The 24987-nt window shown below is 51.3% G+C and overlaps 9 protein-coding genes across 9 annotated transcripts; 5 read left to right on the top strand and 4 right to left on the bottom strand.

Annotated features, from left to right (window-relative positions):
* Positions 1-60: 60 nt before the first annotated feature.
* COCVIDRAFT_108482 (hypothetical protein) lies at positions 61-1166 on the top strand (the record flags this gene model as incomplete). Its single annotated transcript, XM_014697681.1, has 3 exons — positions 61-277; positions 393-635; positions 736-1166. The coding sequence occupies 3 exons, from the start codon at positions 61-63 to the stop codon at positions 1164-1166; spliced, it is 891 nt and encodes a 296-aa protein (XP_014553167.1).
* A 335-nt stretch (positions 1167-1501) lies between these two features.
* COCVIDRAFT_108506 (hypothetical protein) lies at positions 1502-2987 on the top strand (the record flags this gene model as incomplete). Its single annotated transcript, XM_014697680.1, has 2 exons — positions 1502-1591; positions 1638-2987. The coding sequence occupies 2 exons, from the start codon at positions 1502-1504 to the stop codon at positions 2985-2987; spliced, it is 1440 nt and encodes a 479-aa protein (XP_014553166.1).
* Positions 2988-5516: 2529 nt separating this feature from the next.
* On the bottom strand, positions 5517-6266 carry COCVIDRAFT_108400 (hypothetical protein; the record flags this gene model as incomplete). The annotated part of the gene is made up of 2 exons (XM_014697679.1): positions 5517-5887; positions 5963-6266. The coding sequence occupies 2 exons, from the start codon at positions 6264-6266 to the stop codon at positions 5517-5519; spliced, it is 675 nt and encodes a 224-aa protein (XP_014553165.1).
* A 484-nt stretch (positions 6267-6750) lies between these two features.
* On the top strand, positions 6751-6972 carry COCVIDRAFT_108437 (hypothetical protein; the record flags this gene model as incomplete). The annotated part of the gene is made up of 1 exon (XM_014697678.1): positions 6751-6972. One exon carries the CDS (start codon positions 6751-6753, stop codon positions 6970-6972), a length of 222 nt encoding a protein of 73 aa, XP_014553164.1.
* A 162-nt stretch (positions 6973-7134) lies between these two features.
* Positions 7135-9755, bottom strand: COCVIDRAFT_108446 (hypothetical protein; the record flags this gene model as incomplete). Its single annotated transcript, XM_014697677.1, has 3 exons — positions 7135-7282; positions 7334-9488; positions 9635-9755. 3 exons carry the CDS (start codon positions 9753-9755, stop codon positions 7135-7137), a joined length of 2424 nt encoding a protein of 807 aa, XP_014553163.1.
* A 519-nt stretch (positions 9756-10274) lies between these two features.
* On the bottom strand, positions 10275-10766 carry COCVIDRAFT_18928 (hypothetical protein; the record flags this gene model as incomplete). The annotated part of the gene is made up of 1 exon (XM_014697642.1): positions 10275-10766. One exon carries the CDS (start codon positions 10764-10766, stop codon positions 10275-10277), a length of 492 nt encoding a protein of 163 aa, XP_014553128.1.
* Positions 10767-13706: 2940 nt separating this feature from the next.
* On the top strand, positions 13707-17394 carry COCVIDRAFT_29606 (hypothetical protein; the record flags this gene model as incomplete). The annotated part of the gene is made up of 5 exons (XM_014697676.1): positions 13707-14357; positions 14423-16708; positions 16761-16977; positions 17032-17302; positions 17367-17394. 5 exons carry the CDS (start codon positions 13707-13709, stop codon positions 17392-17394), a joined length of 3453 nt encoding a protein of 1150 aa, XP_014553162.1.
* Positions 17395-21019: 3625 nt separating this feature from the next.
* Positions 21020-22287, top strand: COCVIDRAFT_29605 (glycoside hydrolase family 16 protein; the record flags this gene model as incomplete). Its single annotated transcript, XM_014697675.1, has 3 exons — positions 21020-21083; positions 21158-21573; positions 21628-22287. 3 exons carry the CDS (start codon positions 21020-21022, stop codon positions 22285-22287), a joined length of 1140 nt encoding a protein of 379 aa, XP_014553161.1.
* Positions 22288-22712: 425 nt separating this feature from the next.
* Positions 22713-22907, bottom strand: COCVIDRAFT_108441 (hypothetical protein; the record flags this gene model as incomplete). Its single annotated transcript, XM_014697674.1, has 1 exon — positions 22713-22907. A coding segment is annotated over one exon (195 nt), but the record flags the coding sequence as incomplete, so codon positions are not given.
* Between the last annotated feature and the right edge of the window lie 2080 nt (positions 22908-24987).

Genomic DNA, 24987 nt, shown 5'->3' with positions numbered 1-24987 from the left:
CCCCCCCCTCTCTCTCTCTCTCTCAATCTTTCACCTTACTTCCTCATCGTCCCAACCACGATGACCACCAACTCAATCCCGCTCAGCCTCCTCACCTGGAAACGCCAGAACCCACCCAAATCCCCAGGCTTCGACTGGGAAATGTACCGTTACACCCCTTCCCTCGCAGGAGCTATACTCTGCATCGTTGTCTTCGCAATCATGACATCTCTCCACCTACTCCGCTTCTTTCGATCCAAAAACCGTATTATTGTTTTTCTTGTCATTGGCGCTTTATGTACGTTCTTTTTTTCTTTCTCTTCCTTTTACCTACCTATCTATCTATCTATTGATGACAATCATGAACTCTTTTTTTTTTGGCTAATTACCAATTTTTGGACTGTACAAAACAGGCGAAGTAGGAGGCTACAGCGCACGCATCGCTTCGCACTTTGACAATCAAGCTTGGGCCCCGTTTATCACGCAGGGTGTTTTGTTGCTGATTGGACCGCTGTGGTTCGCGGCGACGGTGTATATGATGCTGGGCCGTACGATTCGGCTTGCGGGTGCAGAGGAGATTGTGGGTGGGAGGGCGAGGTGGTATACTAGGGGGTTTGTGACGGCGGATGTTACGACGTTGGTTGTGCAGGGGTTGGGTGAGTCTTTTATTTTCTTTCTATCTCTTTTTTTTTGAGGCAAGATGTGGGTGTGCGAAGGGGGAATTGGAGAAACAGATGCTAATGGAGAGGTGAACAGGTGCTAGTATCATGGGTACGATGCAACTTTCGCTCGCTATAGCGGGGGAAAAGATTGTTATTGCGGGGCTTGCGCTGCAAGTTGCTACTTTTATGGTTTTTCTCGTTGCAGCGGGGGATTTTCACCTAAGGATGAAGAGGCATGTTGCTGGTGCTTCTGGACCTGTGGTCGATACGCCATGGGAGAGGATGCTGTATATTCTTTACAGTGTCAGTGCACTCATTCTCTTGCGCTGTGTGTTCAGGCTGATCGAATATTCGATGGGGAACGCGGCATATCTCATTGCGCATGAGTGGACGCTGTACTGTTTTGATGCGGTACCGATGTTTCTGGTAGTGGTGTTATTGCTATTGTTTGAGCCTCCACGGTATGTAACACAGGCTGAGAAGGTGCAAGCACAGATCGATTGCGAGGCTAGAGAGGTAAAGTAAACATGGGTTCTTTTTCGCACTTTGGTTGTTTCTAGCCGTATCATCGCTAGTATTTTGCTTCTATTTATTTATAGATCGAATAAGGTTGCATGCGAGAAAAAAGTCGAATTCAAAATCGAAACAGTAGTCTCTCAAATGGAATTAGACTTCGGCCACTATCATCACATTGGTTGTGCTCTGTAAAAAGTGGCCTAATCACACCCAATCTCGCGTTTTAGATGACGTAGAAGACTACAAGGATGGATCATAGCGGCTGGGCGCCTTACACATCACATAGCTCCAACCAGCCTCATACAGAAACATTAACTCTACCAAGCAATACTAACGTAAATCCAATGGTGCGTCGGAGTCCCGGCTTTGTGAGCAAACAGCCACATTCCAAATCAAGAGGCGGATGCTTAACGTGTAAAAGGAAGAAAGTCAAGGTTCGATCAACGGTTCTCGTTGGAGACTGCGAATAACCCAATGTAGTGCGATGAGGCGCGGCCAAAATGTCGTTACTGCAGCCAGAGAAAGTTCGATTGTGAATATGTTCAGAAGTCTTCATCGGCAACACCGGAATCATTATCCAGTCACGAGACTTCACCACAACCCCTGAGTAACGAGGTTGATTTCTGCATCTCTTCCTTTCAATCTCTCGTTCCTCCATCCAATACATCGATAGGTATATTTACCTCACTCGATCACTATTTACTGCAATACTATGCAACCCACGTCTGGCAGCGCTTCGTAATGTGGGATGACCCGGTGGTCAAGAATGTACACAAAGAAGTTGTTCCAAAAATGGGCATTTCGCATACCTTTCTACTCTACTCACTTCTAAGCATCGCAGCCACACAAAGCAATATCCAAACTCCAAGTAAACAAGTAGAAAAGCAAGCCCTGATATACAGACAAAAAACCTTCGATTCCTACAAAACCGCACTTCAACACATCACTCTGGAGAATTACGAAGCTGTGCTCGCAACAGGAACGTTTTTGCTTTCCCTAGTACTACCATTGCCCTCCTACACGGACGACGAATACCTAGACTGGATATTCTCGCTATTGAAACTCAGCGAGGGCCTGCGCGTTCTAGCCTCTCTCCGCTGGGACCATGGTATTGAGAAGCTGTCTGTATATCCACTTGTACGACGAGAGTCGCGTATACTGCCTCCACCACCTATCATCAACCCAGCTACCTGTGTATCCACCGGTCCCTTGGGCGCCACACCCACATCTCCTAATCCACCACCAACATACACATCCTCTCACCTTGCGGATCAGCATGGTCTCTTCCTGCCACCCCTTCTCACAGCACTCTTTGAAAGCACCGTGTCTTTACAAGATGAGCCCAGGCCATATATCGCTACGCTTCTACCGGCTTTTCACGCTCTATCCCCGATTTTTCTCTCACTGTATTATCACCGCCTTACCGAAGACTTTGGCATCCGCATCTCTGTCTTCCCATCCTTCCTCATGCCGGAATTTCTTCATCTCGTACGGCAACGCGAACCCCGCGCTCTGGTACTTATAGCGTGGTGGTTTGCGCTTGCGGATTTGGTGCCACAGGGATGGTGGGTTGGTGAGACGGTAAGGAGGGTTGTTACAGCTGTTGGGCGTGAGGTTGAGCGTGGAGATGATGAGGTGGCTAAGGTGGCAGTTCGTGGTGCGGAGAGAATTGTGCAAGTGTTTGAATCTGAGGGTCGCGAAGAGGCAGCAAAGAGTGTATTTGAGGGTTGGAGAGGGGTGAGGTGGGAGGTGGGACCAATGGATTTGGCGGCGTGGGAGACCGCGCAGTTGGTGCATCTGGAGAGTCGGTTTCATGATATAACAGTATAGGAGATAGTAGAGAAGCATGAAAACATGCGGAGTTCACTTGAGTAGTTGAGCAGAGTTTACATCCATATTAGATTACTGGTACTAATCAATGTATTGGTAGAACATAATCGCCTTCGTCATGTTTAGGCCGGGTTGAATTCACATTTCTAGAATTTAAATCACATCAGCTAAGGTTCCTCATCTGATACGCCATCAGAACTTACATAATTGCCATCGCAATTTCCACCTTGGAGTATGACTTGATGATAGCATGAGCATGGCCCAGTAGACCCCACAAGACAGGGAGCATTAGCTTAACATTTCATCACTGATGTATTTATGAATGCTGGAGATAAAAGTCCGAGCTTCACAAGCAGGTCGAGGCGAAGGAAATGCATGTCGGGAGTAAATTGCGAGTAGTGAAGCCTCAGAAGTAGCAATGGGTGGACAGCGTTGAAAGATGAAGGTTAGGGAATGGCTTGAAGATTCGAAATGTGATACAGTACGCGTGAGTTTAGCATGGAAAAATCAAGTATCTATAGTAAAGTATTGGAGGTGTCTAGGGAGTTGTGGTACGTCTGTCACTAAATTAAAATGTTCTGTTTCATATGAGAAGCCTGATGTAGAATAAAACAAAAGCAGCATCTTCCATCACTGTACTGTTTCTTTAAACCTCATCCGTAATGATTTTGCCTCTAATTCATAGCTCGTTTGTACTAGTCGATTCGAAGAGATAACATATATCGGCCGAATAAAGATCTCGTTGAATACGATATCAATCTACTTCGGGTACCAAGCCAGAAGGAGTTAGGGAGCGGCTACAGTCCAAGAACGAGATTATTGTGAATACATTCAGAATATGACTAAATTTCTTCAGTGGCCCATTGCGACAAAATCTAATGGTTTTCTCGCTGGGCTGATATAGGCTATGCTCGATCGTCACCGCATGTTCGAGATATCTGATCGTTCCGATCTAGATCTGAAGACCTCGACTGTGCTGTGGATCGAATGATATCGTCAAGATTTCATGAATCTGGGAAAAATCCCAATATCAGATGGAGGGGTGGTCATATTCTTTGTAGATTTGCTGTCGGCCTATGTAATAATTTGTGGATAGAGATGTGTTGGTCATGTGACTCGTGTTTTCTAACCAGTACCATGGCGTTGGTGAACTTAGACAGAGTGAATGAAAAAATCTGGTGTTGCGAAGCTGTTCATACCTTTACGTTGGAATGTTGGTGGTGACCTCATGAGAAGTCAGAAGTGAGAAGGGATAACTCGTTTGTCCCAGACGGCTCAATTCTTAGATTTCTGTCGGCCGGATTATTCACGATACACATAATGATTCTGAGATAGTTCTTCCGTCTTCTGCTGCGTTACGTCAGCATTTATTTCATCTCTTGAGATTTTGAAGTCATGAGATTGTACGAGGCGTACTACTCGTTCATGATTTGATCTGGACTATGTAATGCCAGCTTGAGATCTGGAATAGAATCTTACAACAAGAACGTAACGACAACCCTCTAATTACTTTAGTACCCCTCCATGAGCGTGTAAAGACAACGAAAAGTCCACTAATTAATAAAAAGCTCCATCTAGTCCGCGATCTGACGCATTTTCTCAATGTGGCAACTTACATTTAACAAAATGCAGCCACGCATCATCGTACCATTCTCCCACCACTACACCAAGAAGCATCCTACCCAGGATACCCTCTCTTGGTCTCAATACATATCACAGATATAGAAAAAAAAGAATAGACAACACGTAACAAAAAAAGCACGCACACTATACATCATCGCAACCACTACCTTTCAAACACCCATATCCAACCACACATCACAAACTACCACGTCAACCCACAAGCCCGAAAAACCCCTCAGAAATAAGAATGCTAGCACAAGCAGCCGAGAAAAAAGCTAATCCAGAACACACCATTTAGATTACATAAACATACTCACCGATGTGACTAGTACCTGAAAATTCAACCCAAACAGAGGTATACCCTAACCCCTCGAACACGTGTCCCTGAAAACAAACAAAAAAAGCACAATTCTGAAACGAACTGGATTGCGCGATCGAAGAGATGGATATAAAACAATAGCATATATCAGTACCAGAGAGTGCGAGATCAAAGAAAGAAACAAACCTAAAAGAAAAAAAAAGAAGGATGGGAAGTATGACAGCAGCAATTATGCACACACTTGGAAAAGAGTAAGAAGGCAGAGAGAGAGAGAGAGAGAACAAGACGTGAGTTTTTAATAGTATTTAGATATATTGAAAAAGCAACCGGAATATACCAATTGACATGGCAAATCAGTATGACAGTAACTAGCTAAGTAAGCCCCCAAGTTTCCGCATTTCGAGAGAAAAAACGCGAAACAAACGCCAGACTCCTCGTCCATGTTTCCACCACCCCCCCGGAGTTTTCTTCTTCTTTTTTTGGTGTGTTCAACAAAGTGACTATTCGAAAACATTCACGAATCGCCCCCAAAAAAAGAGACAACTTCTTCTTCTACTAGCCCCTCTTACACCCACATCTTCGTACATTTACTTCCTCACGGTCTTGCTAGCCTTCGCCACAACCTTAACAAGCTCAGCATACGCCTCAGCAAACTCATCATCACCCTCTCCTGCCTTCTTGCCAAGCTTATCCTTGCCAATCATGACAACGCTGGTAGGTCGCTTTGTAGCGCTAGCCTCGCCGAGCTGTGCGCGGCTCTTGATGTAGATGTAGGGCACGTTGTGGTCTTCACAGAGGACAGGGATGTGCGCAATGACGTCCATGGGCGAGATGTCGGCGGCGATGACGACAATGGCGGTGGGGTCGCTGAGCGTAGAAGCAGCGCCTGCGGCGGCGGATTTGCGCAGCGCCTTGACGACTTCTTTGACACCGCGGCGGAGCGTCTTGGACTTGGCGGCTATTTGAAAAAAAAAGGTTAGTCGAAATGTGTGGATTGTGTGAGCGCGTTTTTTTATTGGGAATGGTGACGTACACTTCTTGACGGTCTTGAGAATCTTCTTGACTTCCTTGTCGTTGTCGGCAAGTGGGAATGCAAAGGGAACGAGGGCGCCGCGAGGCTCGTCGTCGCCGGATGCGCCGTCTACGACATTGACCATGGAGACCTCAGGTTCCTTCTCGAGTTCTGCCTCTAGCGCGTCGGTCATTTCGACATCGCCCTTGATCTTCTTCTCCTTCTTGTCCTTCTTGCTCTTGGTTACGCCATCCTTCTCGGCGCGCTTTTCCTTCTTGTCCTTCTTCTCCTTCTTCAGCTTCTTCTCCTCGATATCTTTCGACATTGTGACTGTATGCGACTGTGTTTTGAGGGCTAGAACGCCAAAGTAGAGGGATATATGAATATGGCGGACAATGCGTGGAACTGCAAGCAGACGGGCTGGTGTAGCTGGGCCTCGAAATTTTTGGAAAAGTTCAATTGGAGCTCTTCGCGCTAGTTATGCATGGTGGTCCGTGGGTAACCATTATCGATTAGCGGCTTCACTGAACGTCGGATTGTGGTCGGCAACACTGAGATCCAATGGGCTTCACATACTGCCTGCGTTTAATCCCGACATACTCATGCAAAAATGTGTTCATACAATAATATTTGAAATCGTAATCTACCCACACTTCGGCATGGTCAATCTACTACTTCCACCCTGCCCTCCGCCGCCACGTAAAGGCGCTTCATGAAATACTATGGTATATGCACATCGAACCCCAAAAGCTCCATGACGAATAGAAAAGACTGCAAAAAATGACAGCAAACAAACGGTATTAGCAGAAATGCAGCAGAGGCAATACAGGCAGCAGGACCGAAGCAGAGCGATGACGCGCCTGGGGCCAGCCTCCATTAGTCCAGAAATGCCGATGGGTATGAGCGAGGGAAAGATATTAAAAGGACGCCAAACAAATAGAGCGCATGCTCAAGTGTGTAGCAATCTGGACGACTGCCCCTGTGCGCCGTATTACCCCAATCTTGAGAAAGTGAAAAGAGATAAGAAATAGAGTACTAATGCTCAACACGCCCAAACTCCATGACATGCTCCCAGATGCAAGGAGGTGACTGTAGCAAGACAAACAAAGAATCCCAGTGACAGATAAACAGAGAAATAGACAAAAAATCAAAAACAGATCGTGAGTAGAGTGCTAGAGGTCAATCGCATGGCCCTAGTAGGCCATTTGCATCTCGAGTACTTGGACACCGCCAGCCGCCATGGACGGTGTAGCGGATCCAGAGCGAGAAGACATGGCGTCCTCATAGCCGACAAGGGCTTGTGAGTGGAGCTTGAAGGCCTCGCCCATAAGCTTGGTGATGCTACGCAGAGTTAGTGACAAGTTTCGCAGAGTAATCAAGAGATCAACATACCCCCAAACAACAACTTCGTCAATCATACTACCCCAAAGTCGAGCGACAGTAGAGCTTAGTTTGGCTCCGTAGACATCGACCGAGTCATCGTCGAACAGGTTACGCAGCTTGTTGTACATGGCTAGCTCTTCTTCGGTGGCTGGTTCCTCGTCGTGTTCCAAACGGTAGAGCCACAAGGTCAAAATTACCATCAGGTCCATACCAGTAAGAGGATGCTCGATGCTCCAATTGGTGGCTGAAGTACGTGCAACCCAGCGGATTCCTTGCACGGCAGCGACTTCGATGCAGTCAAAGCACTCCTGGATTACCTTGATCATCTCTGGTGAGCGCTGAACCTTGTCACGAGCGTTGGTCATGGCAGCAGCGACTTCATACGAGTCGTGATAACGGAGAGCCTCCTGGATAGACTTGAGATCAACGACTAGTCGAGCGCGCGTGTTCCTATATAGCGCCATGGCATTGAAGATTAGAGGGTGGCCCTTGTGAGGGGCGCTCAGCTGAACGACAACAGTCTCAGGTTCGCACAGCTCAAGCGACTTTTCCCATGTCTCAAGAGCCAGCCGGAGCTTGTACTCGGTGACCACGTCCTGGAGAGCTTCAGGGCTGCGCTTGTGATACCACACCTCGAGGAACAGAGCATTGATCATGACACGCGTGGCGAAGGCACTATAGCGTGCAGTCTCGCCCTGGAAGAGATTGTCATGCGCCTGACGGAACGTGATAATCTTAGACGAGCTCAGGCTTTCACGCCAGGCATCGTCATCTGAGACTTCCATAGTCCAGAGGGATTCTGAGGAGGGAAGTTCCAGCGTGTCAAATTCATTGAAACCCATAGCAGGTGTGTGGTTATAGGTAAGAGTGAGCAGACCAAAGAAGATGTAGACTGCGTAGTATGTTCGGCGGCACTGCTCGTCAACGACCCATTCCTCGTGGTTTGGCTGGGCACCATCACGCGCATCTGACCGAAGCTTGAGCTCGTATCGGTTTCCGGCAACCATGTTGGCCAAAAGACTCTTAATCGAACAGGCCCACTCGAGACCCTTTGGGTCACCGCTCCAGCTGGAAAAGATCATGTTGAGCAGTGTGCTCTGCATGGTCCACAGGGGGCATTTGCGCGAGCTAAAGTTCTCCTTGTTCTGCAGAAACTGGTTTACGAGAACCTTTGATCCGATGTGCAGCATATATGCCTGGTCCTGGTCGAATATGTACAGGGCACCTATCGACAGGACAGCAAGGAGCAGCGGGGCCGACACCTCTGTAGGGTTGAATGTGGCGGGATGCAGAAAGGGGAGATGGTGGTGGAACAGATCAAAGTAAGTCTTGAGCAGGCGGTTGAGGGTGTTGAGGCTGGGAAGGTGGAATGTCTCGAGAAGCGCGTTTTCACTGTCATACTGCTTGATATTCTCGTAGATCCTGGCGCACTGCTCTTCCGAGTCCAATTGAGGGGCTCGGGTCATCATCAAGGCTTGGTTAGGGCCGGGCGACTTGCGGTAGTCGACTGGCGAAACGGGTCCCATCATCGAGGGATAGGGCGACAGAGCACCGGGGGTTCCGAGGCCGTTGCCCCCGTTCATGGCGGAGAAGGTGGGCGCAAGGCTGTCGTTTCCCGACATGGTGCGCTCCATCAGAGGGGGCAGTTGGTGAGGGTGGGAGCCGAGGGCGGCAGCCGAGGTAAAGGCCGAGTGGGTGTTGGGCGACGACTTGGGCTCAGACTGGGGGACCATTGAGTCTCTCCAGGGCATCTGGGGCAGCATGTTCTGGCCAGGGGCGGTGTAGGGGATGACGGGCTCCATCATGGGGGGCCCGGTGGGGGAGATGACGGGCTCGTTGTGCTCGGGAATCATCTCGGGCTCCTGGCTGGCCATGGCCTTGTGGTGGAAGTCGGTCATGAGCATGGCGGCAGCATTGAGGTCGTCATCGTCGTGCATGGCCTCGGAGTCGTGCTGGATGCGCTCGAGGGTGGTGGCATTGTCGACGGGGGCGGGCTTCGAGGGCCCGGCATCGGCGGCCTTTGTGGTGCTGCGGCGCTTCTGCTCGCTGGGCAGCGGGGCGCCGCCGTCTTTTGCATGGACAGTGCGGTCGTGGCGGAGGAGGAGGTCGCGGCGCACAAAGGTGCTGCGGCACTTGAGGCACTTGAAGGGGCGTTCCTTTGTGTCTGCGGTGAGGGGCAGTTAGCAACACAGTGTCAATCTTCCCCGCAGCGCGACCACGGCGCGAAGGTGTCCCGCCGCAGTAAACAGCTACCCCGCTCCAGCCAGGCAGAGCTCCCATGGCGACGCTGGGCAAGGGGAGGGCACTTACGGGATCGCTCATGACGGCTGCGATGTTCGCTGCGGCTGAAGGCGCGGTTGCAGAACTGGCACTTGTACTTCTTCTCCGGCGCGCCCGTCTTGCGGCCGGCGGGCGACGAGTTGGACGCCATCACGGCAATGCAGAGATGCAGCGGGCAACTGCAGCAGCTGGAGGCCGATGCGAGGGGATGATGGAACGGCCGGCGCGCGTGAGCGTTAAAGTGTGTTGATGGGCGAGGTGCAGTGGCTGTGCCCGTCGTTCATCCCGCGCGTTTTGTATACACAACAGAAAATGCGAGCACAGGACAGGAGTGGCCGGCGGCAGAGCGCGATATACAGACGTCAGCGCCCCAGGGCTGCGTGCGCAATGATGAAGGCCGCGGGCTGCGTGAGGGTTGAGATGGATGCGAGCGGCGCGAGGGCGGAATAAGGAGACCAAGAGGGGCAGCAGCCAAAATCACAAGATGGGGGGGGGAGAGAGGCACAACGCACAGTCCGCCAAATAGCAGGCTCACCAGCCCAGCCATCCCCTGTGATTTCCTCGCGGGACCGAATAATTACGTCCAGCATGACAGCGCTAGCGAATCCAACGCCAATTGTTGATGAAGTAGGTGTACAGCGGTCGCATCCCACGTTATATTTGCTTGTATCTATCGCTGCCCATTGACAGTGTGTCGTGCAGGGTTGCCCGCCCGTGGTTTGCTGCGTGCCCACGCCTTCTTGCCATGAGCATGGCTGCTTGGAGCGAGCCTGTCTCCCACTGTTGTGCCACTCTCCCTCTCTCCATCACGCACACTCCCCTCCCTCCCCCTCGCACCCCTCTCGCGTTCTGCCGCCCTGCCGCGCCCTACAGCCCCTCCCTCCCCCAAGCCAGGTCCTTGTAGCCATACCGCCCATCTGCAGTTGCGCCTGCACACCGGGTACTCCCTTAGTTGACGGGCTGGACCCAATTGCAACATGGCAATCGCGTGGCCAATGATTTTGATCGCACGAGGCTCTTGCAGAGCGTGCTTTCGCCGTACCACGCGCTGGCAGCGGAGTCGCCCTCTGTATCCACCACTTGTGGCTCGACATCTCAAAGAGGCGGTAAGAATGGCCAGACGACTTTTGCCTCTTGAGTGAGTAGTCTGCTGGGGCGCCATTCCTCAGATGCAGGCCGAGCGCATGGAGCCTCACCGCCTCACTCTGCGTGCCTGTGTGCCTGCGCCATTCATGTTGGCACGAACCCCAACCCTACATACAACCCTACACTACATACATACATACATACACATGCACACCACCCAGGCGGGTGTTGCCCCTCGCTGGCCGCAATCGCTGGCCCATGATGACCTCACCCGGCAAAAAAATAATAATAGTAAAAATAAAAAAAGGGGTGGCTGCAGCCCCTCGCTCACGGAGCCAACAAGATGACGCCAGGAGCACCCTTCAACCTCGCACTACGAAATGCTGCTGTGTGGCTGCGAGTAATTTGGAGACGATCGTCGGCTGCCCTCACTCGTTCCTGGAACTCTATCCATACCTCCGGGCCATGATCCCGTTCCCCGGACCCACAATCCTCCTGTTAGCCCGGTCCACACATGCACCAGACGGCAGCAGCTCGTTGCTGTCGACCGCACTCAAAACAAGCCATCGCGCGACGATGGAATGCTTTTTTACGCCTGTCCCTCGCCATCACAATGCCAACAGGCCCATAGCAACCTTGCCCTTTGACCTGCGCCAGCCCCCCACCACCACCACAACCACCGTCACTGTCCACCACAAAAATGCAAACACCCATCTACCTGCCTTCCCGGTAAGCAGCAGAGCACCTAGAAGAGTCCACTAACATGCCCCGCTTGCATCGGGGATGCGCGTATGTCCTGGAGCACATAGCGTCGGTCGCGGTCTGGTAAACGGCCTTGTTCCCGCGCCAGCCCATTTTGCCTTCACCGTCAGTTCGTTGGACTGCGCCCTCGCGCCACATGCCTCGTGCTATCTCTCTCACAACCCCTCAGTGTCAGCGAGGGGCATGCATGGCTGCTGGGCAAAAAAGCCCCCCTCCCTCGCCCCTCGCCCCTCCTCACGCTAGAACGCTTCACGTAATGCTTTAGAAGCGCAACGCGGCTTCGTGGTCGAGGTTTCATGTGGCAGGCCATGGTCTGTTCGCGCAACACGGACGCCATAGAGCCGCTACCGATCCGCCTGCGCCGTGAGATAATTTCAACAAGGTCAAGGCAAACCGACTAGAATTACTTATTGTCAGGGACCATGGCCGGCTCGGGGCATTGCCCGTGTCCATGTGCTCGCCATTGTCTGAAGACGCAAGCTGAAATGCTCGGTGGCTGCTGCCCTTTTTCCCTTTTACCGTTTGGTGACGAACAAATATGGTCATGGCCTCTGGACACCGTCCGGAGACACCTCCACGTCCAGCGCCGCTCCCGTTGCCATGTGCTGCTTACTCGTACTTACTACAACCAAGCTTCCCTTTGCCCTCGCTATATCCCGTCATATCCCAACAATCTCCCTGCCACCCCGGGAGTGACAGCAGCATCATGGTCAATTGGGCGGGTGGCCGGCCCACACCACTCCAGCCCAGTGTCGCAGAACCCAGAAGTCGAGGCTTCCGCTTCCACGCGACACATTAAGCAAATTCGAGAATGGTATCGGCCGCTAATTCCTCCATGATCACTCAAAGCTTCCATGGCGTCTTCGACGATGAGATGCGCGTGTCAGTCACCGCTCTCGCGTCCATGGGGCTGGCGGCTCTTGCTTGACTTTGCAGCTTCCAGTGTTCCACATGCTCTCTACCTTTACCATCAGCCTCGCCAGACTAGGTTGCACAACTCGTTGAGCGGCTCTTGGCCACTTGCGCAGCTGCAAGTATCGTTCGGCGCAAGCAGAGTGTCAGGACGCCAAGGGTCAGAAGTCGGACGACTGGACGGTCGCACAAGACCGGTAGGGTGGTATCATGCTCAATTGCTCCGGTATCCGCCCGCAAAAGGCGACAGGTCCCTGCCGTCTTTGGGACAACGTTCCATAGCGCATAGAAGGAGAATTAGCCAACGAGTCAGCCAGTGTTCTAGATGAACTGACGAGTGTATGGAACGCCTGAGGTCCTCCCCGCTCAGTCGCCAGGCTTTCCACTCGGCGCGCCTGCATACTCACATACTGACATACATGCATACCTACTATGGATGATGTACGTCCTACATTTCACATACCGCATCTAGCATCCGTACTGGAGCCGTGGGTGGGGGTTTCGCACGGTTCATGACATTGTCGGACCATTATTAGCCAGGCGTAGAGAGACTACTCTGATGCGTATGGTGTACATAGTATGTGTGTACTTACATAGACATGCTTGAGGCCGGCGTGTTTAAACGGCCATCTGACAGACAACAAATCTTACGCGACGTGTTGGACCGGCGGCTTTTGGACAGACAATGGACATGCAGCCAGCTCCGGATGACCAGCAGCATAACCATCCATCTGGACAGACAGGTTGTGCGTATATGCACAACATGGGCTGCAGGCGGGCTTCGCATGTAGATACGCATGAATATTACAAGCTGTAGACAAGCAAAGCGGGCTCCGCGAGGGCTTGGATTGAGGGATGGGCCCGGGGCTTGACACATTGTTAGCTTCTTTTATCCAGAAACCCAGCTCTTCACGTGACTTGTGGCAGCAGTGTCCCCACATTCGGGGGGCCTCCACCGCTCACAACGCCTGCCCAGCGACCCGCCCTGGTGTTGCAGTTTCTTTCGCTCCTGAGCTCTCTTCCTCTCGACGATAATCATACACAAGTGCCTGCTGCGAGACTCTATTCGCTGTGCAGTTCAGCGAGGCGCGAATGCAAGGCTCCTCATTCGCATGCCGGTCCCGCCCCTAGCCCAATTGCATGCCCTCACCCACCCCCCGGCCATAACACGCGGGCTATCTGACCCTCGAAATCGACCGCGCTGTAAGAACGAGCGGCCCACCTTGCGAACTCTTCTGCTCTTGTCCTGGGTCGCAGTAGAGGGGCATCTTGCACCCGAGTGTGCAGACGTCGTTGTTGCTCTCCTATCCCGTTCCCCCTCGAGCTGGTCGCGCCTTCCAACATGAACGGCTTCAGCGGCACGACCGACGCTGGCGGCATGTACGTCAAGGCCCTATACGACTACCAGGCCGACGACCGCACCAGCTTAAGCTTCCGGACCGGCGACATAATACAAGTCATCACCCAGCTGGAGAGTGGATGGTGGGACGGAGTCATCCATGGTGTCCGTGGCTGGTTTCCAAGCAACTACTGCGCCGTTGTGCAGCGGCCTAGCGAAGACATCGAGGAAGACCGAGACGGTGCCGACGCCGACGACGATACTCGTTCAGCCAGTGGCGCAGAAGGCGACTATTCCGACGATGGCTCCCTGAGCGGCGGCAACGACACCATCCTGCCCATTGAGCGCAACACCGCATCCACCAACAACAAGGAGGAGGAGGCTGCCTTTTGGATCCCCCAAGCTACCCCAGATGGAAGGCTTTTTTACTTCAACACCCTGACCGGCGTAAGCACCATGGAGCTACCGCTCGAGTCACCCGCCACAAATGAGAGTGGCCCGCGCAACCGCACAGATGTCTTCATTCCAGAAATGTCGCGACCGCCTGCTGAGATACTGGCTTCGGGCTCTGGCTACAACATGGAAGACACAGACGACGAAACATCCGCATCCGACTTTGAAGGTCCAGGAACAAAGGGTTCCTACTCCTCTCGTGTAAGTATCGAACCGCTCACCCTCCCTCCCACTTATGTGAGAGCCCCTCTGACTTTGCACTACAGCACAGACAACGCTTGTCCGGTGGACTCTCATCAGCCACCTCCATGGAGTCAATGAATGGGGGTTACCATGGCAGGGCCTACGACCAAAGTAGCATGAGCTTTGCCGCCTCTGCTGCAATGCCTCCTGCTGGTACCACGGCCACGTCCTTTGCAAACAGCCCTGGCCTAGGTGGACCCAACGGTACCCTCCCACAATCACGAAAGTTTTACGACGATGTCAGCCCAGTCCCTCTTACCTGGAACAGGATGGTCGAAGATATGCGACGCGCGATTGAACGATACAAACAGGCCATCAACAACAGCGATAGGTCTGAGTTTGTAAAGCGTGCTGAAGACATTTCAGATCACCTCCGGCTGTTACTTGCAGCTGGCTCGGGAACGACGGATAACCACTCTGGCAACCCTTCAATCATATCGACCAACAAGGCCCTATATCCTCACTTCAGAGAGACCATGTCGCGCTTTTCAAAGCTAGTCCTTTCTTCGCACATTGCCGCATCCGACTTTCCTCCCCCAGACTCTTACTCAAAGTGTCTGAAAGAAGCAGAGGGCGTGATGAATGGTGTCTTTGGATTCGTGGAAGTAGCTCGTCAGCAGCGGGGCGAAGAGATACCCCGCCTTGTGCCTGGATTCGTGGTCGGCAGCACCGTTGGCGGTAGCTGGCAGAACAATGGCGCAGACTCCAGGGATGTCAATACCTCGATGTATTCTGACGCAGAAGACCACGAGCCGTCTTCTGTCGAGCCGACTCTCAAGCTAGACTCTCGTGTCCTGGAAAGGTTGCACGATGTAAAGAGATTGATTGGTTCAAGCATTCGTCGCTTGGACGACCACTTGGTCGTACGGGATACCGTCATCTCACACCAAAAACATCAGGAGATTGGCGACCACGTATGCAACGCGGCAAGCAAGGTGCTTGAAGCATGCCGACCCTGGATCTCAACCATTGAACAAATCAACCTCACATCTTTGGACTTGGACTCTCAAGGATCGCAGCTCAGCGAATTCAGCATACAGAAACAAAAGACTTATGATATAGTCTCCGAACTTGTGATAGCATGTCAAGGAGTAGCAGCGCCTTTGGGAGACGAATGGGCCGAACTACGGGGAGACTCTCTAGAGGACCGAATCAACGCTGTGCGAGCCGTCGCCCGTGAACTCGAGACAACTTGTGCCCAGGAGTATGCCTTGCTACAGAACCTGTCAGAAAACATTCCCTTGGATGATATCATAAGCCGTTCAGATCCTCGGAGAAACACCGACAGCGAACTACCTAGTCACGCTCGCATTCCATCTGGACCTGAGAGGCCATTGCTTGGTAACATGCCCAAGGCTGACACATACAGCCCAGGATCGTCCCTTGGAAACGACGATACGAAAGTTGAGCCGATCCGTTCTGCCAACAGCAACAAGAAGCTCAAGGATTTCTTTGGTGAAGTGCCAGTCATTCCACAGCAAGCAGTTGAAGAAACACCAGAATTCTTGAAGCTCGACCACGAGGGCGAGATTTCCTACGATCACAAAACTACACCGCCTCAGCTCAAGGGTGGCACTTTGGCAGGACTTGTTGAGCAGCTGACCCGTCACGACCGTTTGGACCCCGCCTTCAACAACACATTCCTGCTTACCTACCGATCCTTTACCACCGCTTCCGAGCTTTTTGAGATGTTGGTCAAACGATGGAGTATTCAACCACCCCATGGTCTAGCAAAAGAAGATTACCAGCATTGGGTAGACAAGAAGCAGAAGCCAATCAGGTTCCGTGTTGTAAACATTCTCAAGAGTTGGTTTGATAACTACTGGATGGAGGGTAACGACGAAGAGGCACGGATCCTGATTCAGCGGGTATACAACTTTGCCAAAGACCATGTTGCAACTACCAGTACCCCTGGAGCAGCACCATTGATGACTTCAGTCGAGCAAAGATCGCGTGGACCAGACATGCCAACCAAACGATTGGTCCTTACCTTGAGTGCCCAAACACCACAACCCATCCTACCCAAGCACATGAAGAAACTAAAATTCCTCGACATCGATGCAACCGAGTTCGCTCGTCAACTCACAATCATCGAATCTAAGCTTTACGGCAAGATCCGCCCTACAGAATGCTTGAACAAGACTTGGCAAAAGAAGCTTGCACCTGGCGAGCCCGATCCAGCATCGAACGTCAAAGCGCTCATTCTTCATTCTAACCAATTGACAAACTGGGTCGCACAGATGATCCTTACCCAACAAGATGTCAAGCGCAGAGTGATTGTTATTAAGCATTTTGTCAACGTAGCAGACGTGAGTCAACCTGGTATACCTCTCTGCACTGCATGTGGCTAATGGAATACAGAAATGCCGACAATTGAACAACTTTTCTACTCTAACTTCCATCATTTCAGCTCTAGGTACTGCGCCGATCCATCGTCTGAACAGAACTTGGAGTGCTGTCAACCAGCGCTCCATGGCAACGTTGGAAAGCATGCGTAAACTCATGGGTAGCACCAAAAACTTTGCGGAATACCGAGACACTTTGCACAGGGCGAATCCACCTTGTATACCCTTCTTTGGTACGCGATGACCTCTCAAAAAGAAACCACGATAGATACTAACATATACTCAAGGTGTATATCTCACCGACTTGACATTCATCGAAGATGGTATTCCCTCGCTGATCAAGCGCACAAATCTCATCAACTTTGCCAAGCGTGCGAAGACGGCCGAAGTCATTCGCGATATCCAGCAGTACCAGAACGTGCCCTATCCACTGCAGCCAGTGCCTGAATTGCAAGAATATATCCTCAGCAACATGCAATCTGCAGGCGATGTGCATGAGATGTACGAGATGAGTCTGAGCGTCGAACCAAGAGAACGCGAGGACGAAAAGATTGCAAGGTACGCAAAACCATCTTTGTGAAGAGAGAGAGATAGAAGATGGCGCTAACAATGGTGTTCCTAGACTGCTCTCTGAGAGTGGATTCTTGTGATGAAAGAAAAGACTGAAAAAGAAAAAAAAACAAAGAATGTGTCCACGACGATGATACCCCCCCTCACACTTTCCAAAACGAGGAAGAAACTCGCATTGGGAAAGTCTTGTTCGGATCTATGCGACTTTTGGCGGCGTTTATCTAGGTGTACATTTGACTCTTACTTTGGTCTTCTTTTTTTTTTACCCTTTTTGCCTTATTTCTTCCTTGCTCCTCTTCTTTTGGCTACGTAAACCCTTTTATTTCTACCCTTTAACGAAGAAACGAAAAGAGTTTTGGATGCGATTTGGATTATTGTCTTTTTGATACTTTGGATTTCAATCAGCCTATAGGGTCTTTTTTATCCGTTTACTTCTCTGCTCATTTTTTTTGGTTTGTTTTAGTTGTTATGTGCCTTTGACTGTCTGGTGTGTTGTGGGGGAGTAGTGTATGTGTGTGAGTTCAATGCGACTTTCTGATCTGTCGCTTGTTATCACGCTCCATCCCTCTCTTCACTGTCATCAGCAGTCTTTTCTGGTGTTTTTTGTTTGTTTGATTCGTTGTGGGGGCGTCAACGGGTAAAGCTATAGTTTCCGTGGGCAATCTGACTTGAGTTGTTTGCTATATCATGATAGGCGCTTCTTTTTTTTATACAAAAAAAGGAATTAATAAACGCGTTTCCTTTTTTTTTTTTACTAATTATCCGACTTACTTGAGTATTGAGGACTATGTGGGGGTGAATTGGGGTCTGATATTCCATGCGCGTGTTGTATTGAAACAACAGGTCAACGTGCCACCACCACCACCACCTCTTCTTACTACTAACTATAATTTCTGCATAAATCTCTCCATACATACGGCGGATATGTGAAGGGGTTCATGACTCATCCCAAATAGCAAAATCACACGCATACTTTCACAAGGTGAAGGATTGGGCGAACCCTACCTACCTACCTATCTGCTTGCCTACTTACTTACATACTCACACCCAGACCCTACATTACCTAACCCGCACACACACACACACACACATTCTACACGAGTCTTAAAAAAACCAAGCCATTCGTATTTCGACTCAAGAAGGCGCCAACCCCCGTATTCTCGAAAGAGGGTAAAAAAAGGGACCGACCGTTCGTATGCCGGGGCCGTGCTTGGCGGCGTATATGTGGATAAATTCGGGGGGACGGTAAGGTAGGGTGAGTAGTTTTTTTTCCTTGGTGTTTGGCTTGGGGTTGTGTGTGTGGATACGAGGGGAGGGGGTTGGGGGGTTGGGGGGCGGGAAGGACGGGAAGTTGTTTGTGTTTGTTTACTGTGTATGGTTTGTTGTGTTATGAGGGATTTGGGAGGAATGGCGGGGGAATGGGGGGGTTTGTGCAAGTCACGGCATAGCATGGACCGGGGATGGGAAAAAAAAGGGACATTGTTACTTTGGGTAAATGGACGTGGCAATCACTCAGGGACGGGCGGATGCAAATGGGCATGTGCTTGGCGGGGAGGAAACGGTGATGATCTTGCGGAAGAATCGGACTAGGAGCGGAGAAGACGATGTGTATTGGAAATAGGGCGAGTTAGGCATGGCATGGGGTTTGTTTTGTACTATACGAAGTGCTAGTGGAAAGGTCGCGTGCTATCGTGTCGTGTTTGTATCGATAGCATCTGTGGAGGATTCTTGGTGGATAGCGGTAACTAGAGTTGTGCCGAGATTCACTGCATCCTTCGAGAGTCGATGCATCTGTTTCTCGTCTTGGCAAACAGGACAGAGAGTGAATCCGTGCACAAGAGAGTGGAGAAGTGTCTGTCAGACGCGGCAAAGCAAGGACGGCGAGGCTCCACGTCGAGGGATGTTTTCGTGATCTCGGGGGCAATTGAAATTAGGATTGGCCCTGCGTATTTGAGTGGCAGTCCATTTGCGGCCACGTGGAGTAGCCATGTCGGGTAAGGGCTCCACAGAGATTGGCGTTCGACTCCGCATGGTTGCAGAGTAGGTAAACTGATAGGCACGAGACGGTATTTCAGTCACCAGGGGATAAGGTTCTGTTAATCATTGGACGGTGCTAACTTAGTTCAAGCCAGAATGGTGGCATTTGCTGCAGAGAATAAGGGCGCCACCAACGATTAAATGTCGGTCATTTCGAACTCTAATCGAGATGGGGTGTAGGTATGTGTGCCGGTAGCCGCCGTCCTTGGAGCTGCCTCACTTGCACAGTTGGTGCAAGCAGACGCTGATTGGTGCAGAGGGTGATCGCCTCACCTCAAACAGCCCAAGGAGAAATTACAAGGTGACCAGGTTTTGTGCAAGAACCACAAAAGCCGTTGGATAATAAAGAATACCCCAGCTTTTTTTTCTTGACTTCTTCCAAGAGTCCAAGCTGCAGTCACATGGGAATGGGCAGGGGCGGTATGTGCGCGTGGTGCCGGGAACTATGACATAATAACGTCGTTGTTCAGGCCAATCGAGGTGCTGGGCGGGTTGAAATAGGATGCAACCCAGTGTGCAGGATACGAGGCTGGTGTTATTGCTGTTGCGGTGGCCGAGACTAAAAAGGGGGGTGAACTAGAAGGGTACGAGGAAACGGTGGTTCCGAGTGGCACACAGACGCTTACGTGCATGGCAAAAGCAGATGTGGTGTGTGTGTGTGAGTGGACATCTTTGTCGATTCTTTGTCTCTCCACACAGGAGGGGAGGGGAACAGGCAAGGGAAAAACGAGACAGGTAGGTGATGGTGGGATGGGACAAGGAAAAAAACGCGTGCCAGGGCCCCTGTTTGCTTTGCGCATGTTGCTTTGAGCCAGTGGCTGTGGGCTGTGGGCAATTTCCCGCAGAAGGAGTGGAGCGCAGAAATGACGGGCGTGTGGGTGGAAGTCGACAGGCCAAGGGAACGGCAAGGGCTTGGAGATGGGGTGGTGATTGGATCGCTTTGGGGTGAAGGATGGCGGCTGGGACAGCTAGAGACGGGAAGGATTCGAGTGGGTGCATGGCGCATGGCAGACAGAGGACGAGACGAGAGGCTAGGCCAGAGGCCATGTCGACCAAGCCATGGGAGCGGACGTATGGTAGGACGCAGCAGGGCATAGTACCGTAAGTAGTCTTGCTATCCTCGTGCTATAGTGCCAGTTAGCATGGAGTCGTGTGCAGAGTGACAGCAGCACGCGACGAGTTGATGCACCCAGCCCAGACCGCGTGGCCGATTGGAGGTGGCCATGGCCGGTTCCCCACTGCGCGTCTTGGGCCGAGTGTCTTGTTCATTTATCATCTCGGTCCCATTAACGGGCGATCCCTGGGAGCGACAGCAGCGGACGGTGCCCAGGCCGGCTGGAGTCGTGTTCTGCATTTTGTGCTTTCTGCTTTGGGCATGCACGCCCGGGGGCATGTCCAGCTCCCCTACGGCCAACCCAGCAGTTCATCATCATCGTCAGCCCCCCCCCCTGCCGTCCTTCTTTGCTGCTCCGTCTTGTCTTGTCTTGTCCGCCCAGCCCTACACCTCTTCCCACTACCTCACGCTCTTTTTACTTTTGTTCCGCCCAACACCACCTTGCATACCCACCCACGCTCTTTACTTACTCCATCCTTCCTTTTTCTGCTTTGTTTAAGAGCCTTCTCCAACCTGCCGACTACCCGCCCTAATATAATTTCTCTGCCGCCGCTATGCTCCTACACAACTCGTGGGGCGCCTTGCCCGCCCTGCTAATCCTCGCTCTCTCTCGCTTCTGTAAGTCTGCCTCCCGCCTTCACGCCACCATGCCCTTTGGCGCACGCAAGCGCTAACCACGAGTTTCTGTGCAGCAAATGCCGCCTGCGAGTGCGGATACTCGGTCAACTCCACCAGCGACTCTTCCTATGCCGTCTTCACCGAGCTGCTTGAAAATGACTTTCTCCACACAAAGACCGACGACTTCTCCACGGTAGGATGGAGACCCCAGCAGTACAACATGACGGCCCAGATGGCCAGAGGCCCCTTTGGCAAGGCTATGGAAGTCGGCAATGTTCTCTCCAACCCTCTCAAGGACGACAAGGCATGGGCGGGAGATGCCGAGCACGGCGGAGATGCCGGACTCGAGCTGTGGGTTCGTGGCAACCACGCAGACGGCTTCGTGAGCGGTGCCGAGATTGTTAGCATACGCAACGACTCGCTACTCGGCAGTTTCCGTGTGGGCATGAAGTTGTCCAACTCGTCTGGAACTTGCGGCGCATTCTTCTTTGTACGCCGCCATGACGCGCCCACTCAAACCATGTCCCCTGGCTAACAGTCGCAGTACCACAACAACTCGCAAGAAATTGACATGGAATTCCTCTCGCATCAATTCAACGAATCCCAAGGCGCCGTAAACCTGGTTCTCCAAAGCCCCCAATCCGTCTCCAACGGTTTCGCTGCTCAGGGAACAAACGGCTTTGTAGTCAAGCAACTCCCATTCCGCCCAGACGAAAAGTTCCACGAGTACCGCTTTGACTGGACCCCTGGCAGCGTCGAGTTTTTTGTTGATGGTCAACTCCTCCACCGAATGACCGAAAACGTTCCCCAGGAAGGCGGCAGCATCTTCTTCAACCACTGGAGCAATGGCGACCCATCATGGTCGGCAGGACCACCCGACCGAGACACTGTTATGACAATCTCCTACCTCAAGAGCTACTTCAACTCAACTGATACCGAGCGATCGCAAAACGACTACAAGAAGCGCTGTCCTACATTCGACCCGGCCAAGGTCTGTGCCATTCCCAACCAAATGAGCGCACCGGACCCAAGTCAAGGCGCCGAAGCGGCCAAGACGTACTTCTTCTCGACAGACCCCAAGGGCGACATGACTCCTGGCCAGACAACGTACAAGAACGCGGCGACAAGCATATTCGGCGCTCCGCTATCATCAATCGTCATTCCATCAATCATTTCCATGCTCAGCTTAGCCATGGCATGGTAGTCGCCCGAGACCTGCTACAAACTTTGCAACACAAAAGTCCGCTTTTCTCGCTTTTCTCGCTTTTCTCTCCATCCATCGCAAAGACAGTCATTTGTCCCGCGAGCTTGTCATGGACTCGGGACTCGTTTTATGAGTATACGATCACCTTCCCCCCCCCCAAGACATTTACGGCGTTTTTGTCATAATTCCGGCTATTCCAGCTTGAGGCACATATATCTTTAACTCGGTCGCAACGACACGCAAATTCTGATTGCTCTATTTACATTACTCCTTCTCCAACATATTTACTGCTTGGCACGGCCTTAGATGTGCTTCTTTGCACGCTTTCTTTTCTTGTATATACCCTTGTTCTCCGCAATCAGGCTTTTGCAGTCAGCACCAAGCTTGGTCTGTTTTGTCTAGCACGGCCAAAACAGTTTGGATCATTACGCATGTCGTCCTGCTTGGAATGGTACCACATCGCTCCCGTTCTGAACCAGAAAGCATTCTGCTTGCCAGCCCCCACATACCGCCAGCGCTTCCGGTACATGATTTCGGCCTCGTATTGTGTTTAGCCTTGCTACTATTTTGTATTGGACTGGAATCCTCATCCGAATCGGCATTAGAAGATACCAGCTTAGTCACTTGCGCACAATCAAACATACCACCAATTACCATTGTCACTTCCATTCTTCGTGTCGCTTCAACGCCACTGCCAAAACCAATGTTTCTTGAACCAGTCTCTTTTATTTTTGCGTCTGCGGCACACCACTGCCTGGGCTTAGTCTCTTTGTTCTCGCGTGTTCCTTACATATACGAGAGAACTAGTTTCAGCCGTAGAGTCGGAAGCGTGCAAGCCACTTGGCCTGGGTAGACTGAGGCTCAAAAATACGGCAGCGAAGACTCTCCTTTGAGCCGTACGTACTGGGTAACAGATCAGCCCATCCGTTAGCTTTTACTACTTCCGGACCTAGGAATTAGGCCCGTCAGCACAACAACAACAAAATAGAATGATGACGCGCCGACAAAGAGCGCGCAATGTCGCCTATTTTTTGCAGGCACGGCCCCTGGAGTTGTACGCCTAGTGAGCCCGGCACATGACGGAACCCGGGCGTGGCTGACGCTAGTTCCAAAGACGCACAGATGGCGGGCTGGACTGACAGGACAGGACAGCCTGGCTTGCGCTTTGAAGCCTAGGCACATACCCGTCCGCATTCGTCTAAAAAAAAGAGTCCCCCCTCCCATTTTGAGAGGACCGAGTGGACAAGCTTTTTATATTTTTGTTGTGATGGTGGGAACCTGCCAAATAGCTTTGCAGACAACATGTACATACATATATCTGTAATGGATTACTTGCGGATTATTCCATCTCGTATATCCTATCTATCTATATATATATATATATCCCGCGGAACAATCTCATCCCTTCATCGCGACCATACCCAAACAAATCCCCTTGCTAGCTCACAAATTAAAGTCCCTAGTCTATAGCTCACGGGAAGCGCGGATAAAGGACCGGAGCGGGGTTGGGCGCATGTGTGTGTGTGTGTGTGATTGTGAGTGTTTGCGTGCATGGCTTCAATGCTCATGTTTCCCACGGTTCCCACAGTCACATTTCCTCTAACATAGTGGTGAACTATATTTGGATTTTTTGCTCCACTTTTCTTTCTTTATTTTTCCCTTTTCCTCAACTAAGGATATTCTATTTTATATCTTTTTTTTGGGGGGGGGGGCGTCTCACGTAACCGAGCGAGATGGCGGGGGACGTGGAACGTGGAACGGAAAACTAGGGTTTTGCGAAGCAAGACTAGTTAGTGATGGACTCGCTTTTTTCCTTCCTTTGCGGTGCAACACCGAAGAAAGCCGGATGGCGTGTGTGTGTGTGTGTGTGTGTGTGTGTGTGCCATGTTTTCTTTTGTGACGCTTTTGTTTTTTTTTCTATTCTCTCTGGAAGGATGGGGTTCGCATATTTTGTTGTGATGGAGATGCTGGTTGGGAGGCGGGTTTAGAATACGAGAATGGCTCTATTGTTTTGGGATGGGGGGGGGGCTAAAGTTTTACTCGGAGAAAAGACACCCTTTCTTTCTCCTCGCTCTCCTTTCGCGCGCGCGCATGCGCTGTTTGGGATGGCTGAGCCCGACGAAACCTTTGTACCATTTACCATCCTCCAAAGCCCACACCAAAATTGTGACTTTTTGTAACCTGAGTTTTTTTCACAAGACATAAAAGGTCTAGAATGTGTCAGTGCGGGGGAATGCACAAACTTTGTTGCCTTGCGCTTTCCCTTTGAACAGAAATAGAAAGAGGGTCTGGTCCAGTCTCCCATTTTATGTCTTTGCTTTTTTTTTACCAAGCGCGCTTGCTCAACGCGCCCAGTTGCCGGATTCGGGATATGCTAAGCTTTTGCCAAGATGTGCGCTTAGCTTGTTTGGGGTGGCAGAGTGGAAAAGTAAAAGGCTTAATTTTCGGGCTCAGCATGGATGGTGAGGGTTGGGCTGGTTGCTCTGGTCTAGGCTTGTTATTTTCAGTCCACGATACACGTGCGTGCATCGGTTGTGGGGAAGAGTAAAGGCTGCAAGTTATCAGATGCATGGCAAAGAATCTCATATCCATGGGGTTTACGTGTGTCATATGGTAAGAAAAGAAAAATCGTCTGGCTTCGTAGGTCGGGATACGAAGATTGGACTGTGATCTCTATGAATCACTAACGTCACTCCAACA

This window comes from Bipolaris victoriae, assembly GCF_000527765.1.
Source record: "Bipolaris victoriae FI3 unplaced genomic scaffold scaffold_93, whole genome shotgun sequence".
Taxonomy (NCBI): Eukaryota; Fungi; Ascomycota; class Dothideomycetes; order Pleosporales; family Pleosporaceae; genus Bipolaris; species Bipolaris victoriae.
The sequence above is the reverse complement of the archived record's forward strand: the minus strand, read 5'-3'. Positions and strand labels throughout refer to the sequence as shown.